The 26,142-nt window shown below is 42.1% G+C and overlaps 1 protein-coding gene across 1 annotated transcript; it reads right to left on the bottom strand.

Annotated features, from left to right (window-relative positions):
• Nucleotides 1-226: 226 nt before the first annotated feature.
• Nucleotides 227-8,923, bottom strand: LOC124006188 (protein lin-28 homolog A-like). Its single transcript, XM_046316032.1, has 4 exons — nt 8,701-8,923; nt 7,927-8,111; nt 4,216-4,409; nt 227-814 (listed from the first exon to the last, which is right to left on the bottom strand). The coding sequence occupies exons 1-4, from the start codon at nt 8,708-8,710 to the stop codon at nt 445-447; spliced, it is 759 nt and encodes a 252-aa protein (XP_046171988.1). The 5' UTR covers nt 8,711-8,923; the 3' UTR covers nt 227-444.
• Between the last annotated feature and the right edge of the window lie 17,219 nt (nt 8,924-26,142).

Consider the following 26,142-nt stretch of genomic DNA (forward strand, 5'->3'; position numbering starts at 1 on the left):
AGCTAAGAGTATAGGTCTATCTATGTGGAGATGGATTGAGTTGGCCCAGGAGGTAGCTAAGAGTATAGGTCTATCTATGTGGAGATGGATTGAGTTGGCCCAGGAGGTAGCTAAGAGTATAGGTCTATCTATGTGGAGATGGACTGAGTTGGCCCAGGAGGTAACTAAGATTATAGGTCTATCTATGTGGAGATGGATTGAGTTGGCCCAGGAGGTAGCTAAGATGTACACAGTTTAGTAGAGGGAGAGTCTGGGAGGGATTGGGGAAGTAAAATAGATACTTTACTGTCCATTTGGTTAGAAATGTGGATCTGCTTGGTGGTTGCTCAGGATGTAGCTCAGGATGTGTCTGTGTGAGGAGGAGACTGATCAGACTGAAGGAAGGTGGTTTTATTGGACCAGAGGTAATACTAACAGGTGGCATCCATCCATGGTGGATGTGGATCAGGATTGTTTCAACCTGTGGTGTCCTCCAGATCTCCTCTGGATCTGTGCCGGGTCTTCCGGAGAGCTGGAGGACTTGCTGGAGGACTTGCTGAGGGGGGAGGAACTGTCCTGAGAGGGCTGGGAGTGCCTGTTTCCCTGCCTGGGACTGGGGCTGTAGGAGGTGGTGGTGAAGGTAGAGGGGTACTGGTCCACAGTAGTGCGTCTTCCCTGAGTGGCTGTGGCAGGGCCAGGAGACAAGGGGCCGGGGGGGCGGTGAGGACAGTGGGCCACCATGTGCGTCGCGCTCTGGCAGTAGTGGCACTTCTTTGGCTGGGGAGGCAGGCCACACTCTTTGGCATGGTGGTCTAGTCCTCCACAGTTATAACATCTGAGACAGAGAGTGGAGATCCTTGTCACATTCTAATTCACAAACAAGGAATTTTTCTCAACTTCAGGGCTTAAAGTGCATATTTATTCTGAATTTAAAGAATAAAACCTAGAATTTCTTAAATGGGATATCATTACATTTTCTCTAGAATGTAATGCATTATGGTAGAAATCCTATTATAACATGCTTACTAGATTGGTTTAATTATATTTACCCAAAATCTGTTGGTCCAAATGTATCCTTTAGATGGCAGCATTTCACATAGAATACACCATAGAATACACCATAGAATACACCAAAGAATACACCATAGAATACACCATAGAATAACACCAATACTGAACCTAACAGAAAACAGTTAAAGTGACCAATGCAAATACAATACTTCTCATATGTGCTCTCATAAAGAGATGACAAATAAAATAAATAGATAGATAATCATTTTCCCTGATAAAATGTGCATTAATAGTTGCCAACAGTTGCCAACATGCTGATATGTATAGCTTACTGTCAAATGTATATAGAAATTAAGTATGTCTACAACAGGCCTAAGGCCTGCAATAAATAACCAAGACGCTGCTCACAGGCGGAAACAATGACATGGCGATACATTGATGACAAGGCGAAACAAAGCAGGGTTCCACAAGGCCTTGTCACTCCCAGCCTGTCACATTGTCTGTTTTACTGGATCAAATAGGAAGCTATTCAATTAACAGGTTAATATAAGAGCAAATCATACCAATTCATTTGCAATAGACGTGATCAGATCATAAACAGATAGACTCATTACGACATTATTAACTTGCAGTCAGATGTTATACGGCTACATTTCAGGCCGGTCACCCAGTCACCCAGGCCGGTCACCCAGTTAGATGTTATACGGCTATATTTCAGATCGGTCACCCAGTCAGATGTTATACGGCTACATTTCAGGCCGGTCACCCAGTCAGATGTTATACGGCTACATTTCAGGCCGGTCACCCAGCCAGATGTTATACGGCTACATTTCAGGTCGGTCACCCAGTCAGATGTTATACGGCTACATTTCAGGCCGGTCACCCAGTCAGATGTTATACGGCTACATTTCAGGTCGGTCACCCAGTCAGATGTTAAAGGCTACATTTCAGGCCAGTCACCCAGTCAGATTTTATACGGCTACATTTCAGGCCGGTCACCCAGTCAGATGTTATACGGCTACATTTCAGGCCGGTCACCCAGTCAGATGTTATACGGCTACATTTCAGGCCGGTCACCCAGTCAGATGTTATAAGGCTACATTTCAGGTCGGTCACCCAGTCAGATGTTATACGGCTACATTTCAGGCCGGTCACCCAGTCAGATGTTATACGGCTACATTTCAGGCCGGTCACCCAGTCAGATGTTATACGGCTACATTTCAGGTCGGTCACCCAGTCAGATGTTAAAGGCTACATTTCAGGCCAGTCACCCAGTCAGATTTTATACGGCTACATTTCAGGCCGGTCACCCAGTCAGATGTTATACGGCTACATTTCAGGCCGGTCACCCAGTCAGATGTTATACGGCTATATTTCAGGTCGGTCACCCACTCAGATGTTAAAGGCTACATTTCAGGCCGGTCACCCAGTCAGATTTTATATGGCTACATTTCAGGCCGGTCACCCAGTCAGATGTTATACGGCTATATTTCAGGTCGGTCACCCAGTCAGATGTTAAAGGCTACATTTCAGGCCGGTCACCCAGTCAGATGTTATACGGCTACATTTCAGGTCGGTCACCCAGTCAGATGTTAAAGGCTACATTTCAGGCCGGTCACCCAGTCAGATTTTATACGGCTACATTTCAGGCCGGTCACCCAGTCAGATGTTATACGGCTACATTTCAGGTCGGTCACCCAGTCAGATGTTAAAGGCTACATTTCAGGCCGGTCACCCAGTCAGATTTTATACGGCTACATTTCAGGCCGGTCACCCAGTCAGATGTTATACGGCTACATTTCAGGCCGGTCACCCAAAAAGTTACATATTGCAGCTTTAACTCTTTCAGATGGAAACAAAGAGTTTCGCATGACTGAGCTGGAGGCTTGCAGGGGGTCCCTCACGGTGGCATCTTCAATTAGAACATGTGAGGGGGGAGAGGGCAGGAGAGGAGAGGGGGAAGGGCATTGGAATTTAGGTTCAGGCTAGTTTGCTTGCTTGGGAGGTTACCTACCAATACCCCCTCCTCCACTCCCCAACCCCCACCAGATAGACTCCCATTCTAGCTGGTAAGAGTGAATAACCAGTTTTCACAAGACAAGCTGCCATGCTGGTAGTAAAGGTTTCACAATTGTCGCTGAATCTATGTTTTTGTAACATATCAATCACATAGGCAGGCACTGTTTAGACACATGGTTACATAGTTCCCACAACGTTTATGTTCAACCAATAACTCAAGTGAAGAGAAAGTTGTTGGCACAATTTATTTGTAAGTTCCAAAATGTTAAAATATTGTCAATGTTTATAAAGATCGGGGAGTCAAGAGTTTAACAGTGTAACACTGTAATACATCAATCTATGAAATAAAAAATATAATAAACCAATAAAGAATATAAAAAAATACATTCTGGTGGATGTACTAAAGGGAATGTAGTGTTTATGAAATGTTTTTATTCTGCCTATTTGGATCCAGCCAGAAGCTCTGTTACTGACCCAGAAAGGTCAGGGGTTAGAGGTCAACACACTGACCTCAACATATTTCTATTCCTTCTTTTGAAGTAAGATCCCTCTTACATTATAACAATGGGGAGGGAAATTGGGATGAAATGTCTATACAAAAAATAAGTATACATTGTTAAATAAATGTGATAATTGATGTAGCATAGGCCTAACTCAGGTCATAAAATTAGTATCCACCATAACGCAACATGATGCAATATAACATCACCTAACACGATGAATAAAAGGGAAATCCTGTATAAAATAGAAAGCCTGTTTCTGACAATTCCTCTTCAGTCTAAAGTAATATTTGCTCTACATTACAACATTGCATCTGGAGTCACAGATACCTATACCTGCTGCATTATTTACATTATGTCAAACGTTCACATTTGTAGAGGTTCTGTTTTAACAGCTGTTTCCCCCACACAGAACCTCTGAATCATACACAGGTAAATACGAATATGCAGCTACTGCTAAATAGATTACATCAATGCACACATACACAGGCACAGGCACACGCACACGCATGTACGCACACACACACCACTAATGATCACGGCAGTACTACTCTGTTCCTTCCAACATCATCTGTTCTGTTGCCAGTCTCAGTCTCAATTCCCTCCCTGCAGCAGCAGGTCATACCCACTCTATATTCACCCATAACAGAACATTGACTTGAAAGGAAAGTCTGTGCTAGTAATTCTATTTCTATGGTTCACTCACTGGTCTCCCTTTGGCTTCCATCTCTGCGGTGGGGCCGGGGGTTTGGGTTTCTGTCTCCTCTCACTGCCCGAGCAGGGGCCTCCCCCAGGGCCTGTGACTTGTACAGACTCAAGGCCCCTGGGGGACCACTGGAAGGTAAACTCTAGTGGCTCTCCCTCCTGCAGTCTGCGAAATCCCTCCATGTGTAGTTTGCTCTGGGATAGAAGGAGGATAGGACAGGGGCAGGATAGGGAGAAGAAGACACAGATTACACAGGGATCTCATGGTCTAGTCACACACAGTAAAACCAAATCAACCCACCTCTCCATCTAGGTATCAAGCTCATATTCATCCATCTACATCACGTTTGATAACTTTCTACCATTTATCCAAATACGTGCTTGAGGATGACTTTTATGGCAAAGACAGACATAGCCCTCATAATGGCTGATCCCTACAGTCACTTGCTCCCTGCCATTCCCTGGGTCTGTCGCTGTGGACGGAGCAGATTGGTTCACTTCCTATACCAGATGGATGGACCTTAGCACACTACAGCAGAACACTATACTTTCTTAATGCATTCATCTTAGCGTAGCTGGGCGAGACAACCACATCTCACAGTCGTAGTGTGTCAAATAATATTAATTGCTTGATTGAGGTTCATGAGTTAAAAAAGTAATAATTAATCCATCAAAGAAAAACACAATTACCAAATAGAAAATACTATTTAACAATTATTTTATTATAAACATTTAAATAGTAGGTATATATAGTATATAAATGGTAATACTATTTATGTTTTATCAAATTAAACACAGAATATTTAGGTTTTGAATATATTCAAAATGTCCTAATAATCTCTCAATTAGAGCTTTATTCCTTTTTCCTTAAACAACTTTTCATAAACAAGTTTTACTATTAACTTTTACATCTAATTACATTTTCATGGATATGGTCCAAAATGAATGTTTACAAAATGAATGTTTACAAAATGAATTCATACATTTACAGCAACTGTTACCTCAACTACAGCCTTAATTAAGACAATTTACCCCCAGTTCACAATACATAATAACCTTTTTCTAATACACAAAAGGAATAGTACTGATTAAAACAAATGATTTGACTTCTGTGAAAGTTGTTTACAGTAATGTAAATGATTGTATATCTGAACAACTGCAGTGACAAACCCCCATCCCCTAAAAACGGAATGACTCATGAATCCTAATGAAACCACATGCAACGAAACTTAACCCTCTACAGAGGCCAACAACTAATCTAGCCCATATTTCTACGAGTCACTCGTAGTCACCGATTTGCGTTTCAACAGAAGTCAAAGCGTAGGTTCAGGATTCTCTGCTCCAGATACCTCGTCCTCCTCCCGACATATCTGAGCCATCAGCCCTCAGCCCAGGCCAGCTCTCTGTTAGCCCAGGCCAGCTCTGTGTTAGCCCAGGCCAGCTCTCTGTTAGCCCAGGCCAGCTCTCTGTTAGCCCAGGCCAGCTCTCTGTTAGCCCAGGCCAGCTCTCTGTTAGCCCAGGCCAACTCTCTGTTAGCCCTGCTGGAGCCACCTAAACTCTGGGCTACCACAGACCAACCCAGCACCGCAGCCATTTTGTCTGTTTTCGGTTGGGGGAGGGTGTAAGTTGGCCTGGAGAATTTGGGAATGAAAACGGGCATAGAAGAGAAGGGAAAGAGAAAAAGAGTGCAAGGAGACAGAGTAAGGGTACGGGGTATATACAGTACTTTTATTTCATTTCTCCAGCACATGGTCTGTTTACTAGCTCTTCCAATAGTGGAGGGAGCTTTTGCCACTGGAAGGCTTGATTGAGAGAAACGTGATATGAATGAGAGGGTTGGAGAGGCCAGATATGATGAATAAATGACAAAACCCTAGAGTTCAGGCTGGGTTAGGCTTCAGCAAGTTTAACTCCTGAATATACCTCAGGTATTTGTGGTCCTTCTGTAGCTCAGTTGGTAGAGCATGGCGCTTGTAACGCCAGGGTAGTGGGTTTGATTCCCGGGACCACCCATACATACAATGTATGCACACATGACTGTAAGTCGCTTTGGATAAAAGCGTCTGCTAAATGGCATATATATATATATATATTTTGTTGAGCTTCAACTGTTTCATAGTCAACAGATCACAACAAATTCCCAGTTTAAAGAGAGAAATTCCCCCATTTGAAGCAGTTACACAGGCCATTCTACAAAGCCATATGCGGTCTCTCCACAGTCCTCTCTACAGAAGCCTCCTGTTAGTCATTTGTTAGTCACATTTAAGCTATGCAAGGAAACCTACAGTATATCAATCCACGCAACTTTGTGCAACATTCCCAGTAATCAGTCTCAGATTCATGCACCAAATATTTCCCAGTTAAATGAATCTGGATTGTAATTGAAGAGTGAGTAAATCATTCATTGCAGTGGTCTCAAAAGCCCGTGGAGACAGTGATTCAACATCAAACAAGCAGGGGTCAAAAGCACACAGACAGATAACATACTGCAACTGCATTGCTCCAACAGTGTCGGTTAGCAGTTAGATGCACTGTCGTCATATGCATTTCATCAGCTGGCCATAGAAATCAGTCTTCTCTACAATCAGGCCCTCTATCAATAGATGACTCGCTGTAAGGAGGAAGTCACGTGAACACAAGTAGGCATCTTTTTTTCTTCTTCTCCCCTTTCTGAGGGGACAAAACACCAGGAAGAAACAAAGACTGGTATTAGCCTAGCTCTGGAAAGAAGGAGGAGCCTGCCAAACACAGTGAGATGAGATGGACTGATGGGCTTTCATAACCAAGGATCCACTCCAGCCAGTCTCCCATCACATCATACACTATGTCCCCCACCACACCACTCCCCAAGCCTATGCTGCCCAAGCAAATCCTACTACATTTACATCTGAGTCATTTAGCAGACGCTCTTGTCCTGAGCAACTTACAGTAGCAGTGAGTGCAATACGTTTTCGCACTGGTCCCCTGTGGGAATCTAACCCACAACCCTGGCCTTGCAAGCGCCATCCTCTACCAATTGAGCCACACAGATTTGGGACTAGGCAAGCTAAATCAAGCACACATAAAATGTGGCAATATTTGGGTGGATTTGGTGGAATTCGGGCTCGAATTAGGCTGTTAAGTGTCAATGGAATCTTGCAACATGGCACGGGATGGTGAAGGAAAGCAGTGCTATAACATACACAGCCCAAAGCCCACACAAGTGAAATCATGTCCAAAATCTAAACCTGGTTGTGAGGTTGGCCTATAAGCACACAGTTAACCTGACAACCACCATGCATGCACCACCTATCGTTTCTATGGCTTAAAAAACCCTCCTATAGAGAGGCCCTTCCCCTGTCTTCTGGGTCTATAAAACATGACGAGTAACATCTATCAATCACCCATTTTTACAATGCAAAATGATTTTACTATAACAATAATTTCCCAAATGTTAATGATTTCCTGTAGTCCTACAGACATCCCAAATAACAGCTCATTCACCAGGACTCAGAATCTATGATTCTCCTGATGCTACATCTTAGGTGTTACAATGTTACAACTGCCCCTCAACAATGTCTGGTTGATATAAAAACGATCCAATAGCCTGCACTGTGTGGTCACCTCGTATAGGAGTGGGAGAACTTGTATCCAACTCGTGTAGACATGAGGGTTCAGCTTGACTATCTATCAGCTGATTATTTGTATCCATAGATGGTTCAACTTAACTTACTTGGTGAACAAATACATCCATAGGAGGATCTACGGGAGTTCCCCCACGACTAGTCATGGATATAAACCCGAAGCCCATCCGCACATTGAACCACTTGCAGTGGCCTGCGCCGTGCATGGACTGTTGCTGCCCACCCTGCAAGGATCCTGGCTCCTCTCCTCTATCGCCACCTTTGCCCACCCCTCCTGAAAGCAAGTCGAGAATACAATGTTAAAACATCAATAAAATCACTTCCCATGTGTTTCAGTATTTGTGCAAATCATTCCGCTTCTGAAATGTATTCTGTCCTGTACACAATTCATATGCAACGTATTTCTTTTCCAGAGCGGGTAACCAACTCATAAAGAACATATACAAAAACGTTATTTACATGATTTGCCAGCAGATGGAATTTGCTTGCAGTTGCTTTGCTTTGATGGCTATCTGATAAATAGCCATCATAGGCTACTTCAACATGGATATTGAAGTGTTTATAAATCAGCTATGAACTTCCATCTGCACGTGCGTCACTTTTAATTGTCTAACAACAAAGGTGAAATAACTTTGTATTTGACGCAAAGGACAGGTGTCCATTGTCACCCATAAAGCTCTGCAAAAAGCGCACAAAAAAAACTCGAAGTATATAGCAAACGCCGTGGGCGGTAGGCTACATAACACAACATCTTGTAAATAGATACCCAACAACATCTCGGAGGCTAGTCAGTCTCCTCTCCTTTCCCAGGACAGAGGGACGCCAGAGAGATCTAAGCAGAGCTACATAGAATATAGAATAACCTTTGTCCATGTTTCCCTGCCAAGTTTCCGCTCCAAACTTCGTTGATATAAACTCTGTTAGTCTTGATATTGTTTATTCTTCTGCGTCAGTCGAATATTCTGATTCGAGCGACCATACTTTAGGGTGCATGAGCCAACGTGCGCGCCCCCATAGAGTTTCAGCATATTCTTCTATGGATTTCTCTTTCTCTGTTCACGTGACTCTGTCAATTTACATGCTTTCTGGCTACTATTTAGTTTGGTCCGTGCAACCCGGGATCTTTAGGACGTCCCCAACCAATTGAAGTTTACATGTAAAATGGTTAAGGTAATGGTTAAGGATAGGGGTTACTGAGGGTTATGATTAAGGTTAGGGTTAAAGTAAAGGTAGGGGTTAAGATTAGGGTAGGGTTTAGGGTATGGACGTCCCAAAGATAACTGATAGCACTGCCATTTTTCTCTCCTCGAATCCAGGAAAAAGAGTTCATTCTGAGCACAGAGATAACCAATCGTCGTTCCACAAACCGAACATCAACATATCGGTGTAGGACCTATGCCACGTTAATTTATTAATTAGACGTTTCAAAACATAAGTAATTGACACGTAAATACTTGAGCTGTCATTTCATGCCAATAATAACCTGAACGAGTAGCCTAATTTATGTATGGAATATGTTAAATATATAGGCATATCCTTAAGTCATGATATTTACAGTACCAGTCAAAAGTTTGGACACACCTACTCATTCAAGGGTTTTTCTTTAATTTTTTTTGTATTATTTTCTACATTGTAGAATAACATTGAAGACATCAAAACTATGAAGTAACACACATGGAATCATGTAGTAACCAAAAAAAGTGTTAAACAAATCAAAATATATTTGATATTTGATATTTGATCAAGGAGGGTAACGCATCAGATGACCTGGCCTCCACAATCACACAACCTCAACCCATTTGAGATGGTTTGGGATGAGTTGGGCCGCAGAGTGAAGGAAAAGCAGCCAACAAGTGCTCATCATACGTGGGAACTCCTTCAAGACTGTTGGGAAAGCATTCCAGGTGAAGCTGGTTGAGAGAATGCCAAGAGTGTGCAAAGCTGTCATCAAGTCAAAGAGTGGCTACTTTGAAGAATCACAAAGATAAAATACATTTTGATTTGTTTAACACTTTTTTTTTGGTTACTACATGATTCTATATGTGTTAAATGTAGGAAACAGTAAAAATAAAGAAAAACCCTTGAATGACACAACATGAAAATCACAATAAAAATGAGTTATTGGCTTTATTCTTGAATATAACTAATATGGGTGACACTCCAATTAGCATTTTAAAAAGCATTTTAGGGAATTGTAATTGCTGTGTCCAAACTTTTAACTGGTACTGTTAAATATATCAATAAAAACTGTGATCACATTTAACTACAAGGTAACTATTGCACTGAATTAGGCTACTTTGTTATTATCTGTTCAAAATGAATCTCTCTGTAACTGTGACATATCACACATATGCCTATCCTTCTTGAAATGTTTATGTGAGTAGACTAGACACAGGGTTGATTTATGTGATAGAATAATAACTCATTAAGATAGGGTATCTGTATCGAGGTCTGAAACATGGTGGCTGACATGAACCAATTTGTTGGGTACAGTCTTTCCGGGGATGGACAAATCATTAGCCTAACTACTTTGTCAGACACCAAAAATATATATTTATGAGCACCACAGCCACAATGTTTGGGGCATGAAATAAACCTATTTTCACAGGTATCTCAGTCGTCTCACAAAGACAAGCCAACATTCCTCTCAACTGTATTTTAATGTGTATTATTATCTATATTATCTATATTATTATTGTTATCACTGTGTTATTGCGAAAGAGCTCTCAAGGTAAGAATGTCACTACTGTTTTACACCTGTGTAAACGTTGAAACTTGAAACTCACCAGGTAAAGTGAGTTCAGGCTATTTATCACAAAATATGGAAATCCGTATTACTTAAAAGCTAATCTGTGCTGACATGTATGAGGCAACAACAGATTGGCCTAAATATATATCTAACACATAAAAGGAAACTAAGGACAAAACATGAACACATAGATCATACAGGCATGACCTGACATTCCAGTGTGGTTGACATTCCTGTGCTATTCTCGTCCGTAGGTTATCATTTTTAGCGAAACCCATGTACAGATAAAGTTAGCAGAAATATCTCACTGATAGGCTTATGTGTTCCTTGCATGGCACACATTTAACAGGCCACATAAAGGATATTTGTGCGTATTAACACCTGGTTTTATTAAATATTACCGTCGAATTGTCGAAATAAAAACAATTCCTCGATAATTTGACTATAGCATAAATAACGACAGAGGGTTCAAATCACAAGAGCTTGACCAGGGCGAAGGTTAGGGGAATTCTTTATGAAGGGGATTGGGGGAGAAATTACTCCCAATACCACCTAAACACGCCCACACTCCCACATGAATTCTCTGATGGACCCCACATCACACTTCAATCCGCCTTCAAATTGTTTGTGAAGATGCAGAATACGAGAGGAATTGGAGCTCAGCACAAACACAGCATGGAACATTGGGCCACCAAACAGCCTCCCTCTCTCTCCCCTTCTCTCATTTTATTGAGTACATTAGGTTTCATTCCATGTTCTACCATTGAACACTTTTTTGCAGTCTAGCTTTTGAGTGTCACCAAGTTTCATATTGTTAAAAAAAATCATTAGGCTGCTACTAATATTAACAACTCTAAGAAATGTAGAAAACTACAATTTAACTGTTTAAACTACAATGCAAAGTGTAAATATATCAGAATCAGTTTGTACATATTATATTTAGATCGAATGTCTCTTTTTTTTAACAGCTTTGTGGAAAAAACATGCGTAAAATGGGCTCTACATCCATATAGTCTTTGCGCAAATGTCGATTGTATTGCCTAATCTTGTAACACTTTCCAAGAATCTGAGATCCTTTCGGAGTGATATTGGGGTACTTATGATGGATGTGTGGTGATAATCAGGATTTTTTCCCCCATGCAAAGTGAGTGGCTGGGAAGGGCCCGGGCATTGATGGAATGCATGTGTAAACTATTGTTCGTTCTCTGAGGCTACCGCTTTTCTAAACTGTTGAGCTCAACGAGGATATATTTTAGGCTTTAAATCTTTAGTCCATCAAATTTTGAAATATACAATTGTGCCCGATATCAGATTATGGAAAATGTTCCATAGGAACAAAAAACAGCTACATTTCTTGGCACAATTTCTTTACAGACCTTTTAGTGAGCATTTCTCTTTTGCCGAGATAATTCATCCACCTGACAGGTGTGGCATATTAAACAGCATGATCATTACACAGGTGCTCCTTGTACTGAGGCCAGTAAAAGGCCACTCTAAAATGAGAAGTTTTGTCACACAACACAATGCCTCTGATATATCAAGCTTTGAGGGAGCGTGCAGTTGAAATGCCACCAGAGCTGTTTCCAGAGAATTTAATGTCGTTTTAGAGAACTTGGCAGTACGTCCAACTGGCTTCACAACCGCAGACCACGTCTAAACACGCCAGCCCAGGACCTCCACATCCAGCTTCTTCACCAGCAGGATAGTATGAGACCAGCCACCTTGACAGCTGATGGAACTGTGGGGTTGCACAAACAAGAATTTCTGCACAAACTGTCAGAAACCTCAGGGATCTCATCTGAGTGCTCGTCATCCTCACCAGGGTCTTGACCTGACTGCAGTTCGGCATCGTAACCAACTTCAGTGGGCAAATGCTCACCTTCGATGGCTACTGGTACACTGGAGATGTGTGTTCTTCACAGATGAATCCCGGTTTCAAATGTACCAGGCAGATGGCAGTGTATGGCGTTGTGTGGGCGAGCGGTTTGCTGATGTCAACGTTGTGAACAGAGTTCCCCATGGTGGGGATGGGGTTATGGTATGGGCAGGCATAAGCTGCGGACAACTAACACAAATGCATTTTATCGATGGCAATTTGAATGCACAGAGATACCGTGACGAGATCCTGAGGCCCATTGTCGTGCAATTAATCCGCCGCCATCACCTCATGTTTCAGTATGATAATGCACGGCCCCATGTCGCAAGGATCTGTACACAATTCCTGGAAGCTGAAAATCTCCCAGTTCGTCCAATGCCTGCATACTCACCAGACATGTCACCCATTGAGCATGTTTGGGATGCTCTTGTTCGACATGTACGGCAGCGTGTTCCAGTTCCCACTAATATCCAGCAACTTCGCAGAGCCATTGAAGAGGAGTGGGACAACATTCAACAGGTCACAATCAACAGTCTGATCAACTCTACGAAGGAGATGTGTCACACACACACACACACACACACACACACACACACACACACACACACACACACACACACACACACACACACACACACACACACACACACACACACACACACACACACACACACACACACACACACACACACACACACACACACACACACACACACACACACACACACACAATAATATTTAGCTTACATTTCTCACATTTTAGGCCCCAGCTGAGGCCTTGGATGGATCATGTAAAAGCAGCTTTTATTGGATTGGACTGGATTGAGTTACACTCCCCATATAAAGACGTACTTATCGCATGCATAATGATTTTAACAGTTTCCTATTTCAGAATAATCCAAGGCATCGTGACCTTGACACACTTACTTAAGGTTGTCCCCTGCGAGGTCATACCCCTGGATATCTGTGAAGAAGAGCAGGGATGTTTGTTAATTAGACCCAGAATGCATCGAGGATGTCTCGCGTCTAGACTGCACATTAGCCTCCTGCATTTGGGACATCATTGAAGAGGGTGCACTTTCATAACCAGTTGTTGAATGCCCAAGATAACTTAAAGTAAATTTATGAACTGTATGAAATGTGGAAAAAGACAGATTCCACAATTTCCCATTCATATCAACTATAGCATATAACAAATTACTCCCCCAAGTGTAACCTAGGGAAATTGACCAAGGATTATTTAAAAAAATATATTGTACAATTCAATAAGGCTGAACGCCATCTAGTTCCCGGAGTCGGAAACCCTTAATCAACCTATGGAGGTAGTGGTCTGGCAAAGGATAACATCTCAGCTCAGCGACTGGAGACGGGAGAGTTTCGCCACAGAGTTTCTAAACCCAGAGGCGCAACATCACAAGACTACTGGGAACACTTGCGAAACAGACCAAACAGACCAGGCCAATGAGTCAATGAACGAAGTAAAAAACGATTCCTTAGTTGTTAGTTTCCTCAAAATCTAAAAAGGCACAACCTAGATTCGAGCGAATGTTTTCAGTAAACAAATGTCATTACTCCAAACTTGCGAAAGTGACAAACTGATAGGATTTAATTTTTCTTCAATTTTAGCCCATCTTCATACTGTACTGCCTTTGGTTTTACAGCTGTTTTGCCTATTACCTCACCATCTCTATCTTCGGAATATAGCCTTTTAGAAAGTATAGCCTATGAATTTCAATAGAATTTAGGTAAGAATGTCCACATGGTAACAAACTGGAAGCTAAAAAATTGCGTTGATTAAAAAGCCTATAAGAACATGAAATAAATGTAATATATTTCATTAGTTACATAATATCCCATTTGGCTAATTTGACCCCCTCCAGTCTCTGCATTGCCTGGTCAAAAATCAAAGCATACTTGCATAACATTTATGGTTAATTAATTGCAGAACATTAGGCAAGAGGAAGAAGTGGGGAACACATATGCATCCATTTTAGCTTACCGATTGTTCACCACTGCCTAGAATATAGCAACTGATGGAAAGGCTATCAGTTCCTGAGGAAGGATGGAGAGGGTAGTTTGTATCGATACTAGTCTTGGTAAGCTGTTTGCAACTACCAGCTCTATGGGGGGTGATTGATGCCAGAATTAAGCCTCATGAAGCTACTGATACCTCTCACCAAGTCACCTAACGTTTTCCTAGCTCCATAAAATAACAGCATGAGTTTACATGGACTGTCAATGGAGACAAGTTTGTTTCTAAGGCGTCAAACTGCCGGCGCTTCACGTCACGTGACACGTATACGTCATGTAGACGCAGTGTTCACATTGCGTAACGTGTCACTGACATGTCACGTGCCAGTTGGCGTGTAAGTTTATCATGAATGATCTTACCGTGAACGCCTTAAAAACATCTACATGTGTTACGCGTTGTGTTAGTTTAAGTGTCAGTTTAGTTCATCAATTTAATTTGCCGATTTAGCTAACATAGGCCTATCTTCTCAATGATAAACTTTTTTTGTCATTTTGCCCGAGCAAGGCAGTTAACCCACTGTTCCTCAGGCGACCAATACGTGGATTTCGATTAAGGCAGCCCCCCACACCTCTCTGATTCTGAGGTTGAATGCATTGTTGTACAACTGACTAGGTATCCCCTTTCCCTTTCCTTTGTTAGGGGTAGTCTAGGTCTCTAGTGGCGCATTCAAAAACCCCTCCCCCCCTTTTGTTCAGGGACACATTATTCAATTTCTGTTAGTCACATGTCTGTGGAACTTGTTCAGTTTATGTCTCAGTTGTTGAATCTTGTTATGTCCAGGCGCTGCTGCCATCTGTGTTCTGAGTGTTTGCAGTGCCAGTGTTTTTAATTCATCTATGCAGCTCACATTATGTGCCCAGTATGATAGTTTTCTTGCTCTTTCTTAGCAGAAAATGACAACTTGACAATAACAGTAGCGGATGTAATGAAAAGTTGGAGGGTGGTTGATAATGGAGAACATCAGGTGGATCCATGTCTGGGTGTTGGGCAGAACCACTAGGTCCTGGAGAACAGGAGCAGAGTAAAGGGAACAGGGTAGGAAACAGACGTAAAAAAGCAAACACACAGGTTAAATTATTATCAGGTTATGTAAAAATAAAGTTATTGAATTATTTAATTTAAATGTTTGATTAGATATGCAATAATGTTACTGGCAGACAGAAAATATACCTGTCTATTTTTTTATGTCAGTGGGGTTGGTAAGGGATGGTCCCTGGAAAAGATAAAGATGAGTTGTGAGAAACTCCAGGGTGGTGTTATGACCACTGGAGTCATACACCTTAACAGTACCTACCTGGACGTGACCGTTACTTAACGTGACCCAGTGGTTAGCCTTGAGATTGACTATTGGGAGAAACCCTTGTGCCAGTGTTGGTACTGGCGAAGCTGCCCACCACTAGGCAGCAAATGTAAATAGTTATCATCGGAGATTTTTATATTCACCTTAACGGATGTTGACCCCAGCTAGGAGCAAAAGAGCACCAAACTTTCCCAGATCTCAACTTCCTTTCGTCCTTCTTCCAAGCCAAGTTATTCACCCAGATGTCGAAGCACTAGGTCCCCTTGATTCTTCTCAGGTGGCTCTTCTTCTCATGCACCATGTCCATGTTCAGTCTCACCTTGATTGATAATAGAAATAAATGCAATTATATTTCATATTATTACAAATACATCTTATATTCAGTACATCAAAAAGAAATGAGGACCAAGGCACTCTTCATATAATTAATTAAAATGTCTTTATTAGTATAGAATGTTCAATAGAAACAAAGTTTTTTTTAAACTACACGTTTCGGCTGCACGGTTGGAGTCATTAAAACTCGTTTTTCAACCACTCTACAAATGTCTTGTTAACAAACTATAGTTTTGGCAAGTCGATTAGGACATCTACTATGTGCATGGTGAAAGTATTTTTTCCAACAATTGTTTATAGACAGATTATTTCACTTATAATTCACTGTATTACAATTCCAGTTGCTCAGAAGTTTACATACACTAAGTTTATTGGGCCTTTTAAACAGCTTGGAAAATTCCATAAAATGATGTCATGGCTTTAGAAGCTTCTGATAGGCTAATTGACATAATTTGAGTCAATTGGAGGTGTACCTGTGGATGTATTTCAAGGCCTACCTTCAAACTCAGTGTCTCTTTGCTTGACATCATGGGAAAATCAGAAGAATTCATCCAAGACCTCATAGAAAAAATTGTAGACCTCCACAAGTCTGGTTCATCCTTGGGAGCAATTTCCAAATGCCTGAAGGTACCACGTTCATCTGTACAAACAATAGTACGCAAGTATAAACACTATGAGACCACGCAGACCTCATACCGCTCAGGAAGGAGACGCGTTCTGTCTCCTAGAGATGAACGTACTTTGGTGCGAAAAGTGCAAATCATTCCCAGAACAACAGCAAAGGACCTTGTGAAGATGCTGGAGGAAACAGGTACAAAACTATCTATATCCACAGTAAAACGAGTCCTATATCGACATAACCTGAAAGGCCGCTCTGCAAGGAAGAAGCCACTGCTCCAAAACCGCCATAAAAAAAAGCCAGACTACGGTTTGCAACTGCACATAAGATCGTACCTTTTGGATTAATGTCCTTTGGTCTGATGAAACAAATATATAACTGTTTGGCCATAATGACCATGATTATGTTTGGAGGAAAAAGAGTGAGGCTTGCAAGCTGAAGAATACTCTCCCAACCGTGAAGCACGGGGGTGGCAGCATCATGTTGTGGGGGTGCTTTGCTGCAGGAGGGACTGGTGCACTTCACAAAATAGATGGCATCATGAGGTAGGAAGATCATGTGGATATATTGAAGCAACATCTCAAGACATCAGTCAGGAAGTTAAAGCTTGGTTGCAAATGGGTCTTCCAAATGGACAATGACCCCAAACATACTTCAAAAGTTGTGGCAAAATGGCTTAAGGACAACAAAGTCGAGGTATTAGAGTGGCCATCACAAACCTCACTGACCCCAATCCTATAGATAATTTGTCGGCAGAACTGAAAAAGTGTGTGCGAGCAAGGAGGCCTACAAACCTATCTCAGTTGCAGCAGCTAGGTCAGGAGGAATGGACCAAAATTCACCCAACTTATTGTGGGAAGCTTGTGGAGGCTACCCAAAATGTTTGAAGGCAATTTAAAGGCAATGTTACCAAATACTTATTGAGTGTATGTAAACTTCTGACCCACTGGGAATGTGATGAAAGAAATAAAACCTGAAATAAAGAATTCTCTCTACTATTATTCTGACATTTCACATTCTTCAAATAAAGTGGTGCTCCTAATTGACCTTTACTCTGAATAAATGTCATGAATTGTGAAAAACTGAGTTTAAATGTATTTGGCTAAGGTGTATGTAAAATTCTGACTTCAACTGTATATCTTGGAAGGCCAGAAAATAAATTAACAGCGAACAATCAGTTTTACCTGGTCAAAAACCTCCACATCCTTCTCAGTCCGTGCCTGAAGGTGGTCTTCGAAGGCGTTCTGATCTGGTTCGACAAATTCCACCACATCAGGTGGAGTATCAGTGACCTCAAAGTACATTATACAAAACAGCAAAAGAAAAACACTAAGTCAATCAAAAAAATGATACTTCATAATGTCATATACAAGTGCATTGTTTACGTTAGTTAAATGCTACGGGTCCCTGCCATATAGCAGGCTATAGAATGATTACTCTGGAGGCCTGGACACTGCTGTGTTGTGTGTAAAGATAATTACCTTCAGATAGTCCTTCCATCATTCCAGTTACCGGTCGAGGGATTCCCCCTGGCAGTCCCCTTGGTCTGTTCATCCAAACGTGGAGCGCCATACATCTACACATTGTATATAAAACTCACTGTACTATCAGTGTCAATTTCGGGGGGAAAAACCTCTAAATTACTTGACGCCTATGCGAAACAATGCCATGGTGACCTTCCTGGTCTCTTCCCTCAAGTCAGCGAGTCAACACAGAAAGGAGTAATGGATGGATAGTTCATTTATTTTCGAAGCTGCAATCATGGGACACACACAGTATGGATGAATGATGAGTAGTCTGCGGGATATAAATAGCACTCCCACAGCAATTCTCCATAGATCTGTTCTATAATATACTAACAAAAGAACAATTGAAATGCCTATCAAAGTCATTGTGATTGTATAGTGCATATAAAAATTTCTAATAATTCCTAATTTACCATAATAAAAATATATTCTAATCTCATATTCACAACCTCAGAATGAACTGTCATCCATTTTAGTATTCAAACTTTGTCAAATGAACCTGAAATTACTCAACGTCACACTCTTGTGGCGAAGAAATATAATACACCTAGAATGTACCACATATTTTCCTGAACTAACAAATCCAGTCTAATACGCTGCTGGCTGGTGCTCATAAATGAATAAAACATATACTTTATACATTTGTCATAAATGACCTGCAATCATGGGCCAAACAGTATGGATGAATGATGAGTAGTCAACGGGATATAAATAGCACTCCTAAAGAAGATGCAAGTTAGCTAGAATAAAACACACATGGCAAACTGAGATTCAGCAAATAACATATAAAGAGTGGCTTATTTGACGCCAAACCAACAACATTAGTTACAAATAAGATAAATTGCTAATGTACGATGTAAAATGTGGATTTTATGATGTAATGTCAACTTCATACATTTCTATCCATTCAATTTTCAACTCAATTCAATTCAAGGGGCTTTATTGGCATGGGAAACATATGTTAACATTGCCAAAGCAAGTGAGGTAGATAATATATGAAGTGAAATAAACAATAAAAATTTACAGTAAACGTTACACTCACAGAAGTTCCAAAAGGATTAAAACGTTACAAATGTCATCTGGATATATACAGTGCACAATGTACAACTGGTTAAAGTACACAAGGGAAAATAAATAAGCATAGATATGGGTTGTATTTACAATGGTGTTTGTTCTTCACTGGTTCACCTTTTCTTGTGGCATCAGGTCACAAATCTTGCTGCTGTTAGTTTATCATTTTTTTTCTTTCAAATTCTTTGTGGATCTGTGACATTTGAGGAAAATATGTGTCTCTAATATGGTCATACATTGAGCAGGAGGTTAGGATGTGCAGCTCAGTTTCCACCTCATTTTGTGGGCAGTGTGCACATAGCCTGTCTTCCTGGAGAGCCAGGTCTGCCTACGGGAGCCTTTCTCAATAGCAAGGCTATGCTCACTGAGTCTGTACATAGTCAAAGCTTTCCTTAAGTTTGGGTCAGTCACAGTGGTCAGGTATTCTACCACTGTGTACTCTCTGTTTAAGGCCAAATAGCATTCTAGTTTGCTCTGTTTTTTTGTTAATTCTTTCCAATGTGTCAAGTGATTCTCTTTTTGTTTTCTCATGATTTGGTTGGGTCTAATTGTGTTGCTGTCCTGGGGATCTGTGGGGTGTGTTTGTGTTTGTGAACTGAGCCCCAGGACCAAGGGACTCTTAAGGGACTCTTCTCCAGGTTCATCTCTCTGTAGGTGGTGGCTTTGTTATGGAAGGTTTGGTCATTTTTGCTTCCTTTTAGTTGGTTGTAGAATTTAACGTCTCTTTTCTGGATTTTGATAATTCACGGGTATCGGCCTAATTCTGCTCTGCATGCATTATTTGGTGTTCTGTGATGTACACTGAGGATATTTTTGCAGAATTCTGCACGCAGAGTCTCCATTTGGTGTTTGTCCCATTTTGTGAATTCTTGGTTGGTGAGCAGACCCCAGACCTCACAACCATAAAGGGCAATGGGTTCTATAACTGATTCAAGTATTTTTAGCCAGATCCTAACTGGTATGTCGAATTTTATGTTCCTTTTGATGGCATAGAATGCCCTTCTTGCCTTGTCTCTCAGATCGTTCACAACTTTGTGTGCTCTAGGGCAACGGTGTCTAGATGGAATTTGTATTTGTGATCCTAGCGACTGGACCTTTTTTGGAACACCATTATTTTGGTCTTACTGAGATTTACTGTCAGGGCACAGGTCTGGCAGAATCTGTGCAGAAGATCTAGGTGCTGCTGTAGGCCCTCCTTGGTTGGTGACAGAAGCACCAGATCATCAGCAAACAGTAGACATTTGACTTCAGATTCTAGTAGGGTGAGGCCGGATGCTGCAGACTTTTCTAGTGCCAATTCGTTGATATATATTTTGAAGAGGGTGGGGCTTAAGCTGCATCCCTGTCTCACCCCACGGTCCTGTGGGAAGAAATGTCTGTGTTTCTTGCCCATTTTAACCACACACTTGTTGTTTGGGAACATGGATTTTGTAATGTCATATGTTTTTTCCCCAACACCAAATTTGCATCAATTTGTATAGCAGACCCTCATACCAAATTGAGTCAAAGGCTTTTTGAAAATCAACAAAGCATGAGAAGACTTTGCCTTTGTTTTGGTTTGTTTGTCAATTAGGGTGTGCAGAGTGAATACGTGGTCTGTCGTACGATAATATTGGTAAAAAGCGAATTTGACATTTGCTCAGTACATTGTTTTCACTGAGGAAATGTACGAGTCTGCTGTTAATGATAATGCAGAGGATTTTCCCAAGGTTGCTGTTGACGCATATCCCACGGTAGTTATTGGGATCACATTTGTCTCCACTTTTGTGGATTGGGGTGATCAGTCCTTGGTTCCAAATATTGGGGAAGATGCCAGAGCTAAGGATGATGTTATAGATTTTAGTATAGCCAATTGGAATGTGTTGTCTATATATTTGATCATTTTCATCAACACCACAGGCCTTTTTGGGTTGGAGGGTTTTTATTTTGTCCTGTAGTTCATTCAAGGTAATTTGAAATTCCAGTGTGTTCTGGTAGTCTTTAATAGTTGATTTTAAGATTTGTATTTGATCATGTATATGTTTTTGCTGTTTGTTCTTTTCGTTATAGAGCCAAAAATATTGGAGAAGTGGTCTACCCATACATCTCCATTTTGGATAGAAAATTATTCATGTTGTTTGTTTAGTATTTTCCAATTTTCCCAGAAGTGGTTAGTCTATGGAGTCTTCAATATCATTGAGCTTATTTCTGACGTGCTGTTCCTTCTTTTTCCGTAGTGTATTTCTGTATTGTTTTAGTGATTCACCATAGTGAAGGCGTAGACTCAGGTTTTCTGGGTCTCTGTTTTTGGTTGGACAGGTTTCTCAATTTCTTTCTTAGATGTTTGCATTCTTCATCAAACTATTTATCATTGTTGTTCATTTTCTTCGGTTTTCTATATGAGATTTTTAGATTTGAAAGGCAAGCTGACACCTTCACTATTACAGTGGAACGTTTTGGAACGTTTTATCCAGGAAGTTGTCTAAAAGGGATTGAATTTGTTGTTGCATAATTGTTTTCTGGTAGGTTTCCAAACTACATTCCTTCCATCTGTAGAATTTCTTAATTTTACTCGTCTTGGATGCCTCATGATTGAGTATTGCTTTGTTCAAGTAGACTGTGATTTTGCTGTGGTCTGATAGGGGGGTCAGTGGGCTGACTGTGAACGCTCTGAGAGACTCTTGGTTGAGGTCAGTGATAAAGTAGTCTACAGTACTACTGCCAAGAGATGAGCTGTAGGTGTACCATAGGAGTCTCCTTGTCCAGTCCAGTTCTGACATTTAGGTCGCCACAGACTAGTACATGTCCCTGGGCCTGGAAATGATTGATTTCTCCCTCCAGGATGGAGAAGTTGTCTTCATTAAAGTATGAGGATTCTAGTGGGGGGATATAGGTAACACACAGGAGGACATTTTTCTCTGTCAAGATAATTTCCTTTTGAATTTCTAGCCAAATGTAAAATGTTCCTATTTTGATTAATTTAATGGAGTGAGTTAGGTCTGCTCTGTACCTAATCCCGAAGGTCTGGTCGGGGTGTGTATTGATCTGTTGATCCTGTGTGAAGTGTTGGGGCTGTGTTTGAGAGCGATGTCCTTTAGAGTCCAGGCGAAGGTGGGCACTGCTGCCTTGTATAGGTGGACCTGGTCATAGAGGCTGTTCAAGTCCAGGGTGGAGTGGTGGGCCAGGAAAACATTTGATTTTGAGGCACAGTCAAGGGAAATACTTGCGTTTACTGTATGGTAGCAGGGTGGAAGTCTTTTGTTGGTAGCAGGGTGGAGATAACCACTTGTGCATTGGGGAAAGTAGAAGAAGCTTTTTCAATCACTCTTTTCAGTGCTGTGGCCACCCTTCCCTGCTGTGTTCTCAGGTTGTTTGTGCCTGTGTGTATTATTATGTGGCTAGGTGAACCTAGTTGGTCCTCAGACAGAAGGTCTAGGGAGTGCTGGATGAACCTCGTTGGTCCTCAGACAGAAGGTCTAGGGCATGCTGGGTGAACCTAGTTGGTCCTCAGATAGAAGGTCTAGGGAGTGCTGGGTGAACCTAGTTGGTCCTCAGACAGAAGGTCTAGGGAGCGCTGGGTGAACCTAGTTGGTCCTCAGACAGAAGGTCTAGGGAGCGCTGGGTGAACCTAGTTGGTCCTCAGACAGAATGTCTAGGGAGCGCTGGGTGAACCTAGTTGGTCCTCAGACAGAAGGTCTAGGGAGCGCTGGGTGAACCTAGTTGGTCCTCAGACAGAAGGTCTAGGGAGTGCTGGGTGAACCTAGTTGGTCCTCAGACAGAAGGTCTAGGGCGTGCTGGGTGAACCTAGTTGGTCCTCAGACAGAAGGTCTAGGGCATGCTGGGTGAACCTAGTTGGTCCTCAGACAGAAGGTCTAGGGAGCGCTGGGTGAACCTAGTTGGTCCTCAGACAGAAGGTCTAGGGAGTGCTGGGTGAACCTAGTTGGTCCTCAGACAGAAGGTCTAGGGCGTGCTGGGTGAACCTAGTTGGTCCTCAGACAGAAGGTCTAGGGAGCGCTGGGTGAACCTAGTTGGTCCTCAGACAGAAGGTCTAGGGAGCGCTGGGTGAACCTAGTTGGTCCTCAGACAGAAGGTCTAGGGAGCGCTGGGTGAACCTAGTTGGTCCTCAGACAGAAGGTCTAGGGAGCGCTGGGTGAACCTAGTTGGTCCTCAGACAGAAGGTCTAGGGAGTGCTGGGTGAACCTAGTTGGACCTCAGACAGAAGGTCTAGGGCGTGCTGGGTGAACCTAGTTGGTCCTCAGACAGAAGGTCTAGGGAGTGCTGGGTGAACCTAGTTGGTCCTCAGACAGAAGGTCTAGGGAGTGCTAGGTGAACCTCGTTGGTCCTCAGACAGAAGGTCTAGGGCGTGCTGGGTGAACCTAGTTGGTCCTCAGACAGAAGGTCTAGGGAGCGCTGGGTGTTTGGACACCAGAGTTTAGACACACTTTGTTTGGGAACTTTGTTTTCTTGTGTATATTTCCCATTTAAGTCCATAAGGAGTACAATCTGTGTCTTGTGTGTCTTGTGTATGTCCTCAGTGGGAGTGGGGGGGTTGTCAGGAGGGCTTTCAGGGTGGCTGACAGGGAGGGTGCTCAGAGGGGGTGAGAGCCGCTGGGCTTGCGGTTCTTCATTTGTCTGTTCTACTGTGATGTTGGTGCTATGGTCAGGTTCTGGTGTGGACTGTTCTGCTGTGGTGTTGAAACTTTTGTCGGGAGCTGAGGTGGGCTGTTCTCCTGGCTTCTCTTCAGGGGGGGCCACCTCTCTAGTGGGTTGTTCTCTGTCACACGCCATCTCCCTCAACCTCTCCTCCAGCTGTCTGATCCTCTCCTCTAGTGCTCTGTTCTTCTCCTGGTCTTGCTTTTTATATTGTTGAAGTTGTCTCACCACAGTCCAGAGTGCAGATATGTCACTTTCCACCTCCAGCTCTCCAGGTCTGGTTAAAGGAGTGTTGTTGTGCTGGACTGTTGTAGCCAGGATTAGCTATTTCAAATCAAATCAAACTTGGTCACATGTGCCGAATACAACAAGTGTAGACCATACCGTGAAATGCTTACTTACAAGCCCTTAACCAACAGTGCAGGGGTACAGGTTAGTTGAGGAACTTAAAAATGTCCACTTTCTCCACTACTGTCCCGTCGATGTGGATGGGAGCGTGGTCCCTCTGCTGTCCATGATCATCTCCTTTGTTTTGTTGACATTGAGTGAGAGGTTATTTTCCTGACACCACACTCCGAGGCCCTTCACCTCCTCCCTGTAGGCCGTCTCGTCATTGTTGGTAATCAGGCCAATGTTGAGTGATCACACATGCCTCAGGTTACTTTGCCTGCTTGCAAATGTGTGCTAAAAGTGGGAATGTTTCATAGTATTTCTGATTAACTCACCACCACCAATGAATTTTATTCTTCACAGATATCCACAGAACCATGACTGCAATATAGGCCTACACTCAGATAAAAATGTGCTATCTACAACCTAACAGGATTCTTCCGCTGTCCCCATGGGATAACCATTTTTGGTTCCAGGTAGAACCCCTTCTGTGTCATGGTAGAATCCTTTTGGGCTCCATTCCACAGAGGGTTCCAGTTGGAACCAAAAAGTTCTCTCCTTTGGTGACAGCCAAAGAACCCTGTTGGAACCCCTTTCTCAAAGAGTGTACTCAACAAGCTTAGCCTATTAAGTTTATACCATTTGATTCTGTACTCAAACATATGCTTGCTATTCAAGATATAGATCCCAAGGGGTCTTTATTTTCATACTGTATGCTCTTACTCTCATCACCATCTCCTTTGCCATCTTATCAAGTCTTTACTTGGAACACACACACACACACACACACACACACACACACACACACACACACACACACACACACACACACACACACACACACACACACACACACACACACACACACACACACACACACACACACACACACACACACACACACACACACACACACACACACACACACACACACACACACACACACACAATAGTGTTTAGCTTACATTTTTCACATTTTAGGCATCCAGCTGAGGCCTTGGATGGATCATGTTACACTGAGATGGCACAGGGGTATATGTTGTATTGGAAATGTTCTGTATTTACCAAATCATGAGAGCAAACCACCACACAAGTCAGAGTTATCATAAAGTCCATCACAACCCTGTGACTCTCAGATCAATTCAGTGTCTATAAATGAATTCTCTGAGAGTCCTTACACATTGCAACTGAGATCCTTTATAGCATAGACATACATAGCCAGACAGAATTGGCTAAAAATTTTAGTTCAGCTTTGTCTCCTAAACTATGTTCTTATCTCACTCTTGGTACCACTCAGGACCAGCACCATTACCTCACCCAATGGCATATATCAAATACACCCCCTCCTGGACAAGATCACAGAGAGACAGTGACTGGCACAAAGACATTGTGGAGCCAAGAGATAATTGGTTCCCCCTCAATCATCCCTTCACATGGTTTAAAAGATATGTTTACATATGAAGACAAGCTTGACCTCTCCCCTTTCTGTGGCCCAAGTAACTGAACCCTGACAGAGAACAGATAACTGCAAACAGCCAACAGTATTATCCAAAAGAAGACATTCTAATGACAAATATCTCACATAAGCATGCAATAAAATAAATAAAACATTTTATTTATAAATTTTACCTAAAGAATTCTGATTCTGCTACGACAATGTACAGTCATTTTTAGTGTGGTGGCCAAGTAGGAGAGGAGAAGAGGATGAGGTTACTTGTGGAGGGAGAACAATGAGGGGGTTGGGTTGAGCACCTACAGTGAAGCTGATTGGTTGCTC

The sequence above is a fragment of the Oncorhynchus gorbuscha genome, linkage group LG19 (genome assembly GCF_021184085.1).
Source record: "Oncorhynchus gorbuscha isolate QuinsamMale2020 ecotype Even-year linkage group LG19, OgorEven_v1.0, whole genome shotgun sequence".
Classification (NCBI taxonomy): domain Eukaryota; kingdom Metazoa; phylum Chordata; class Actinopteri; order Salmoniformes; family Salmonidae; genus Oncorhynchus; species Oncorhynchus gorbuscha.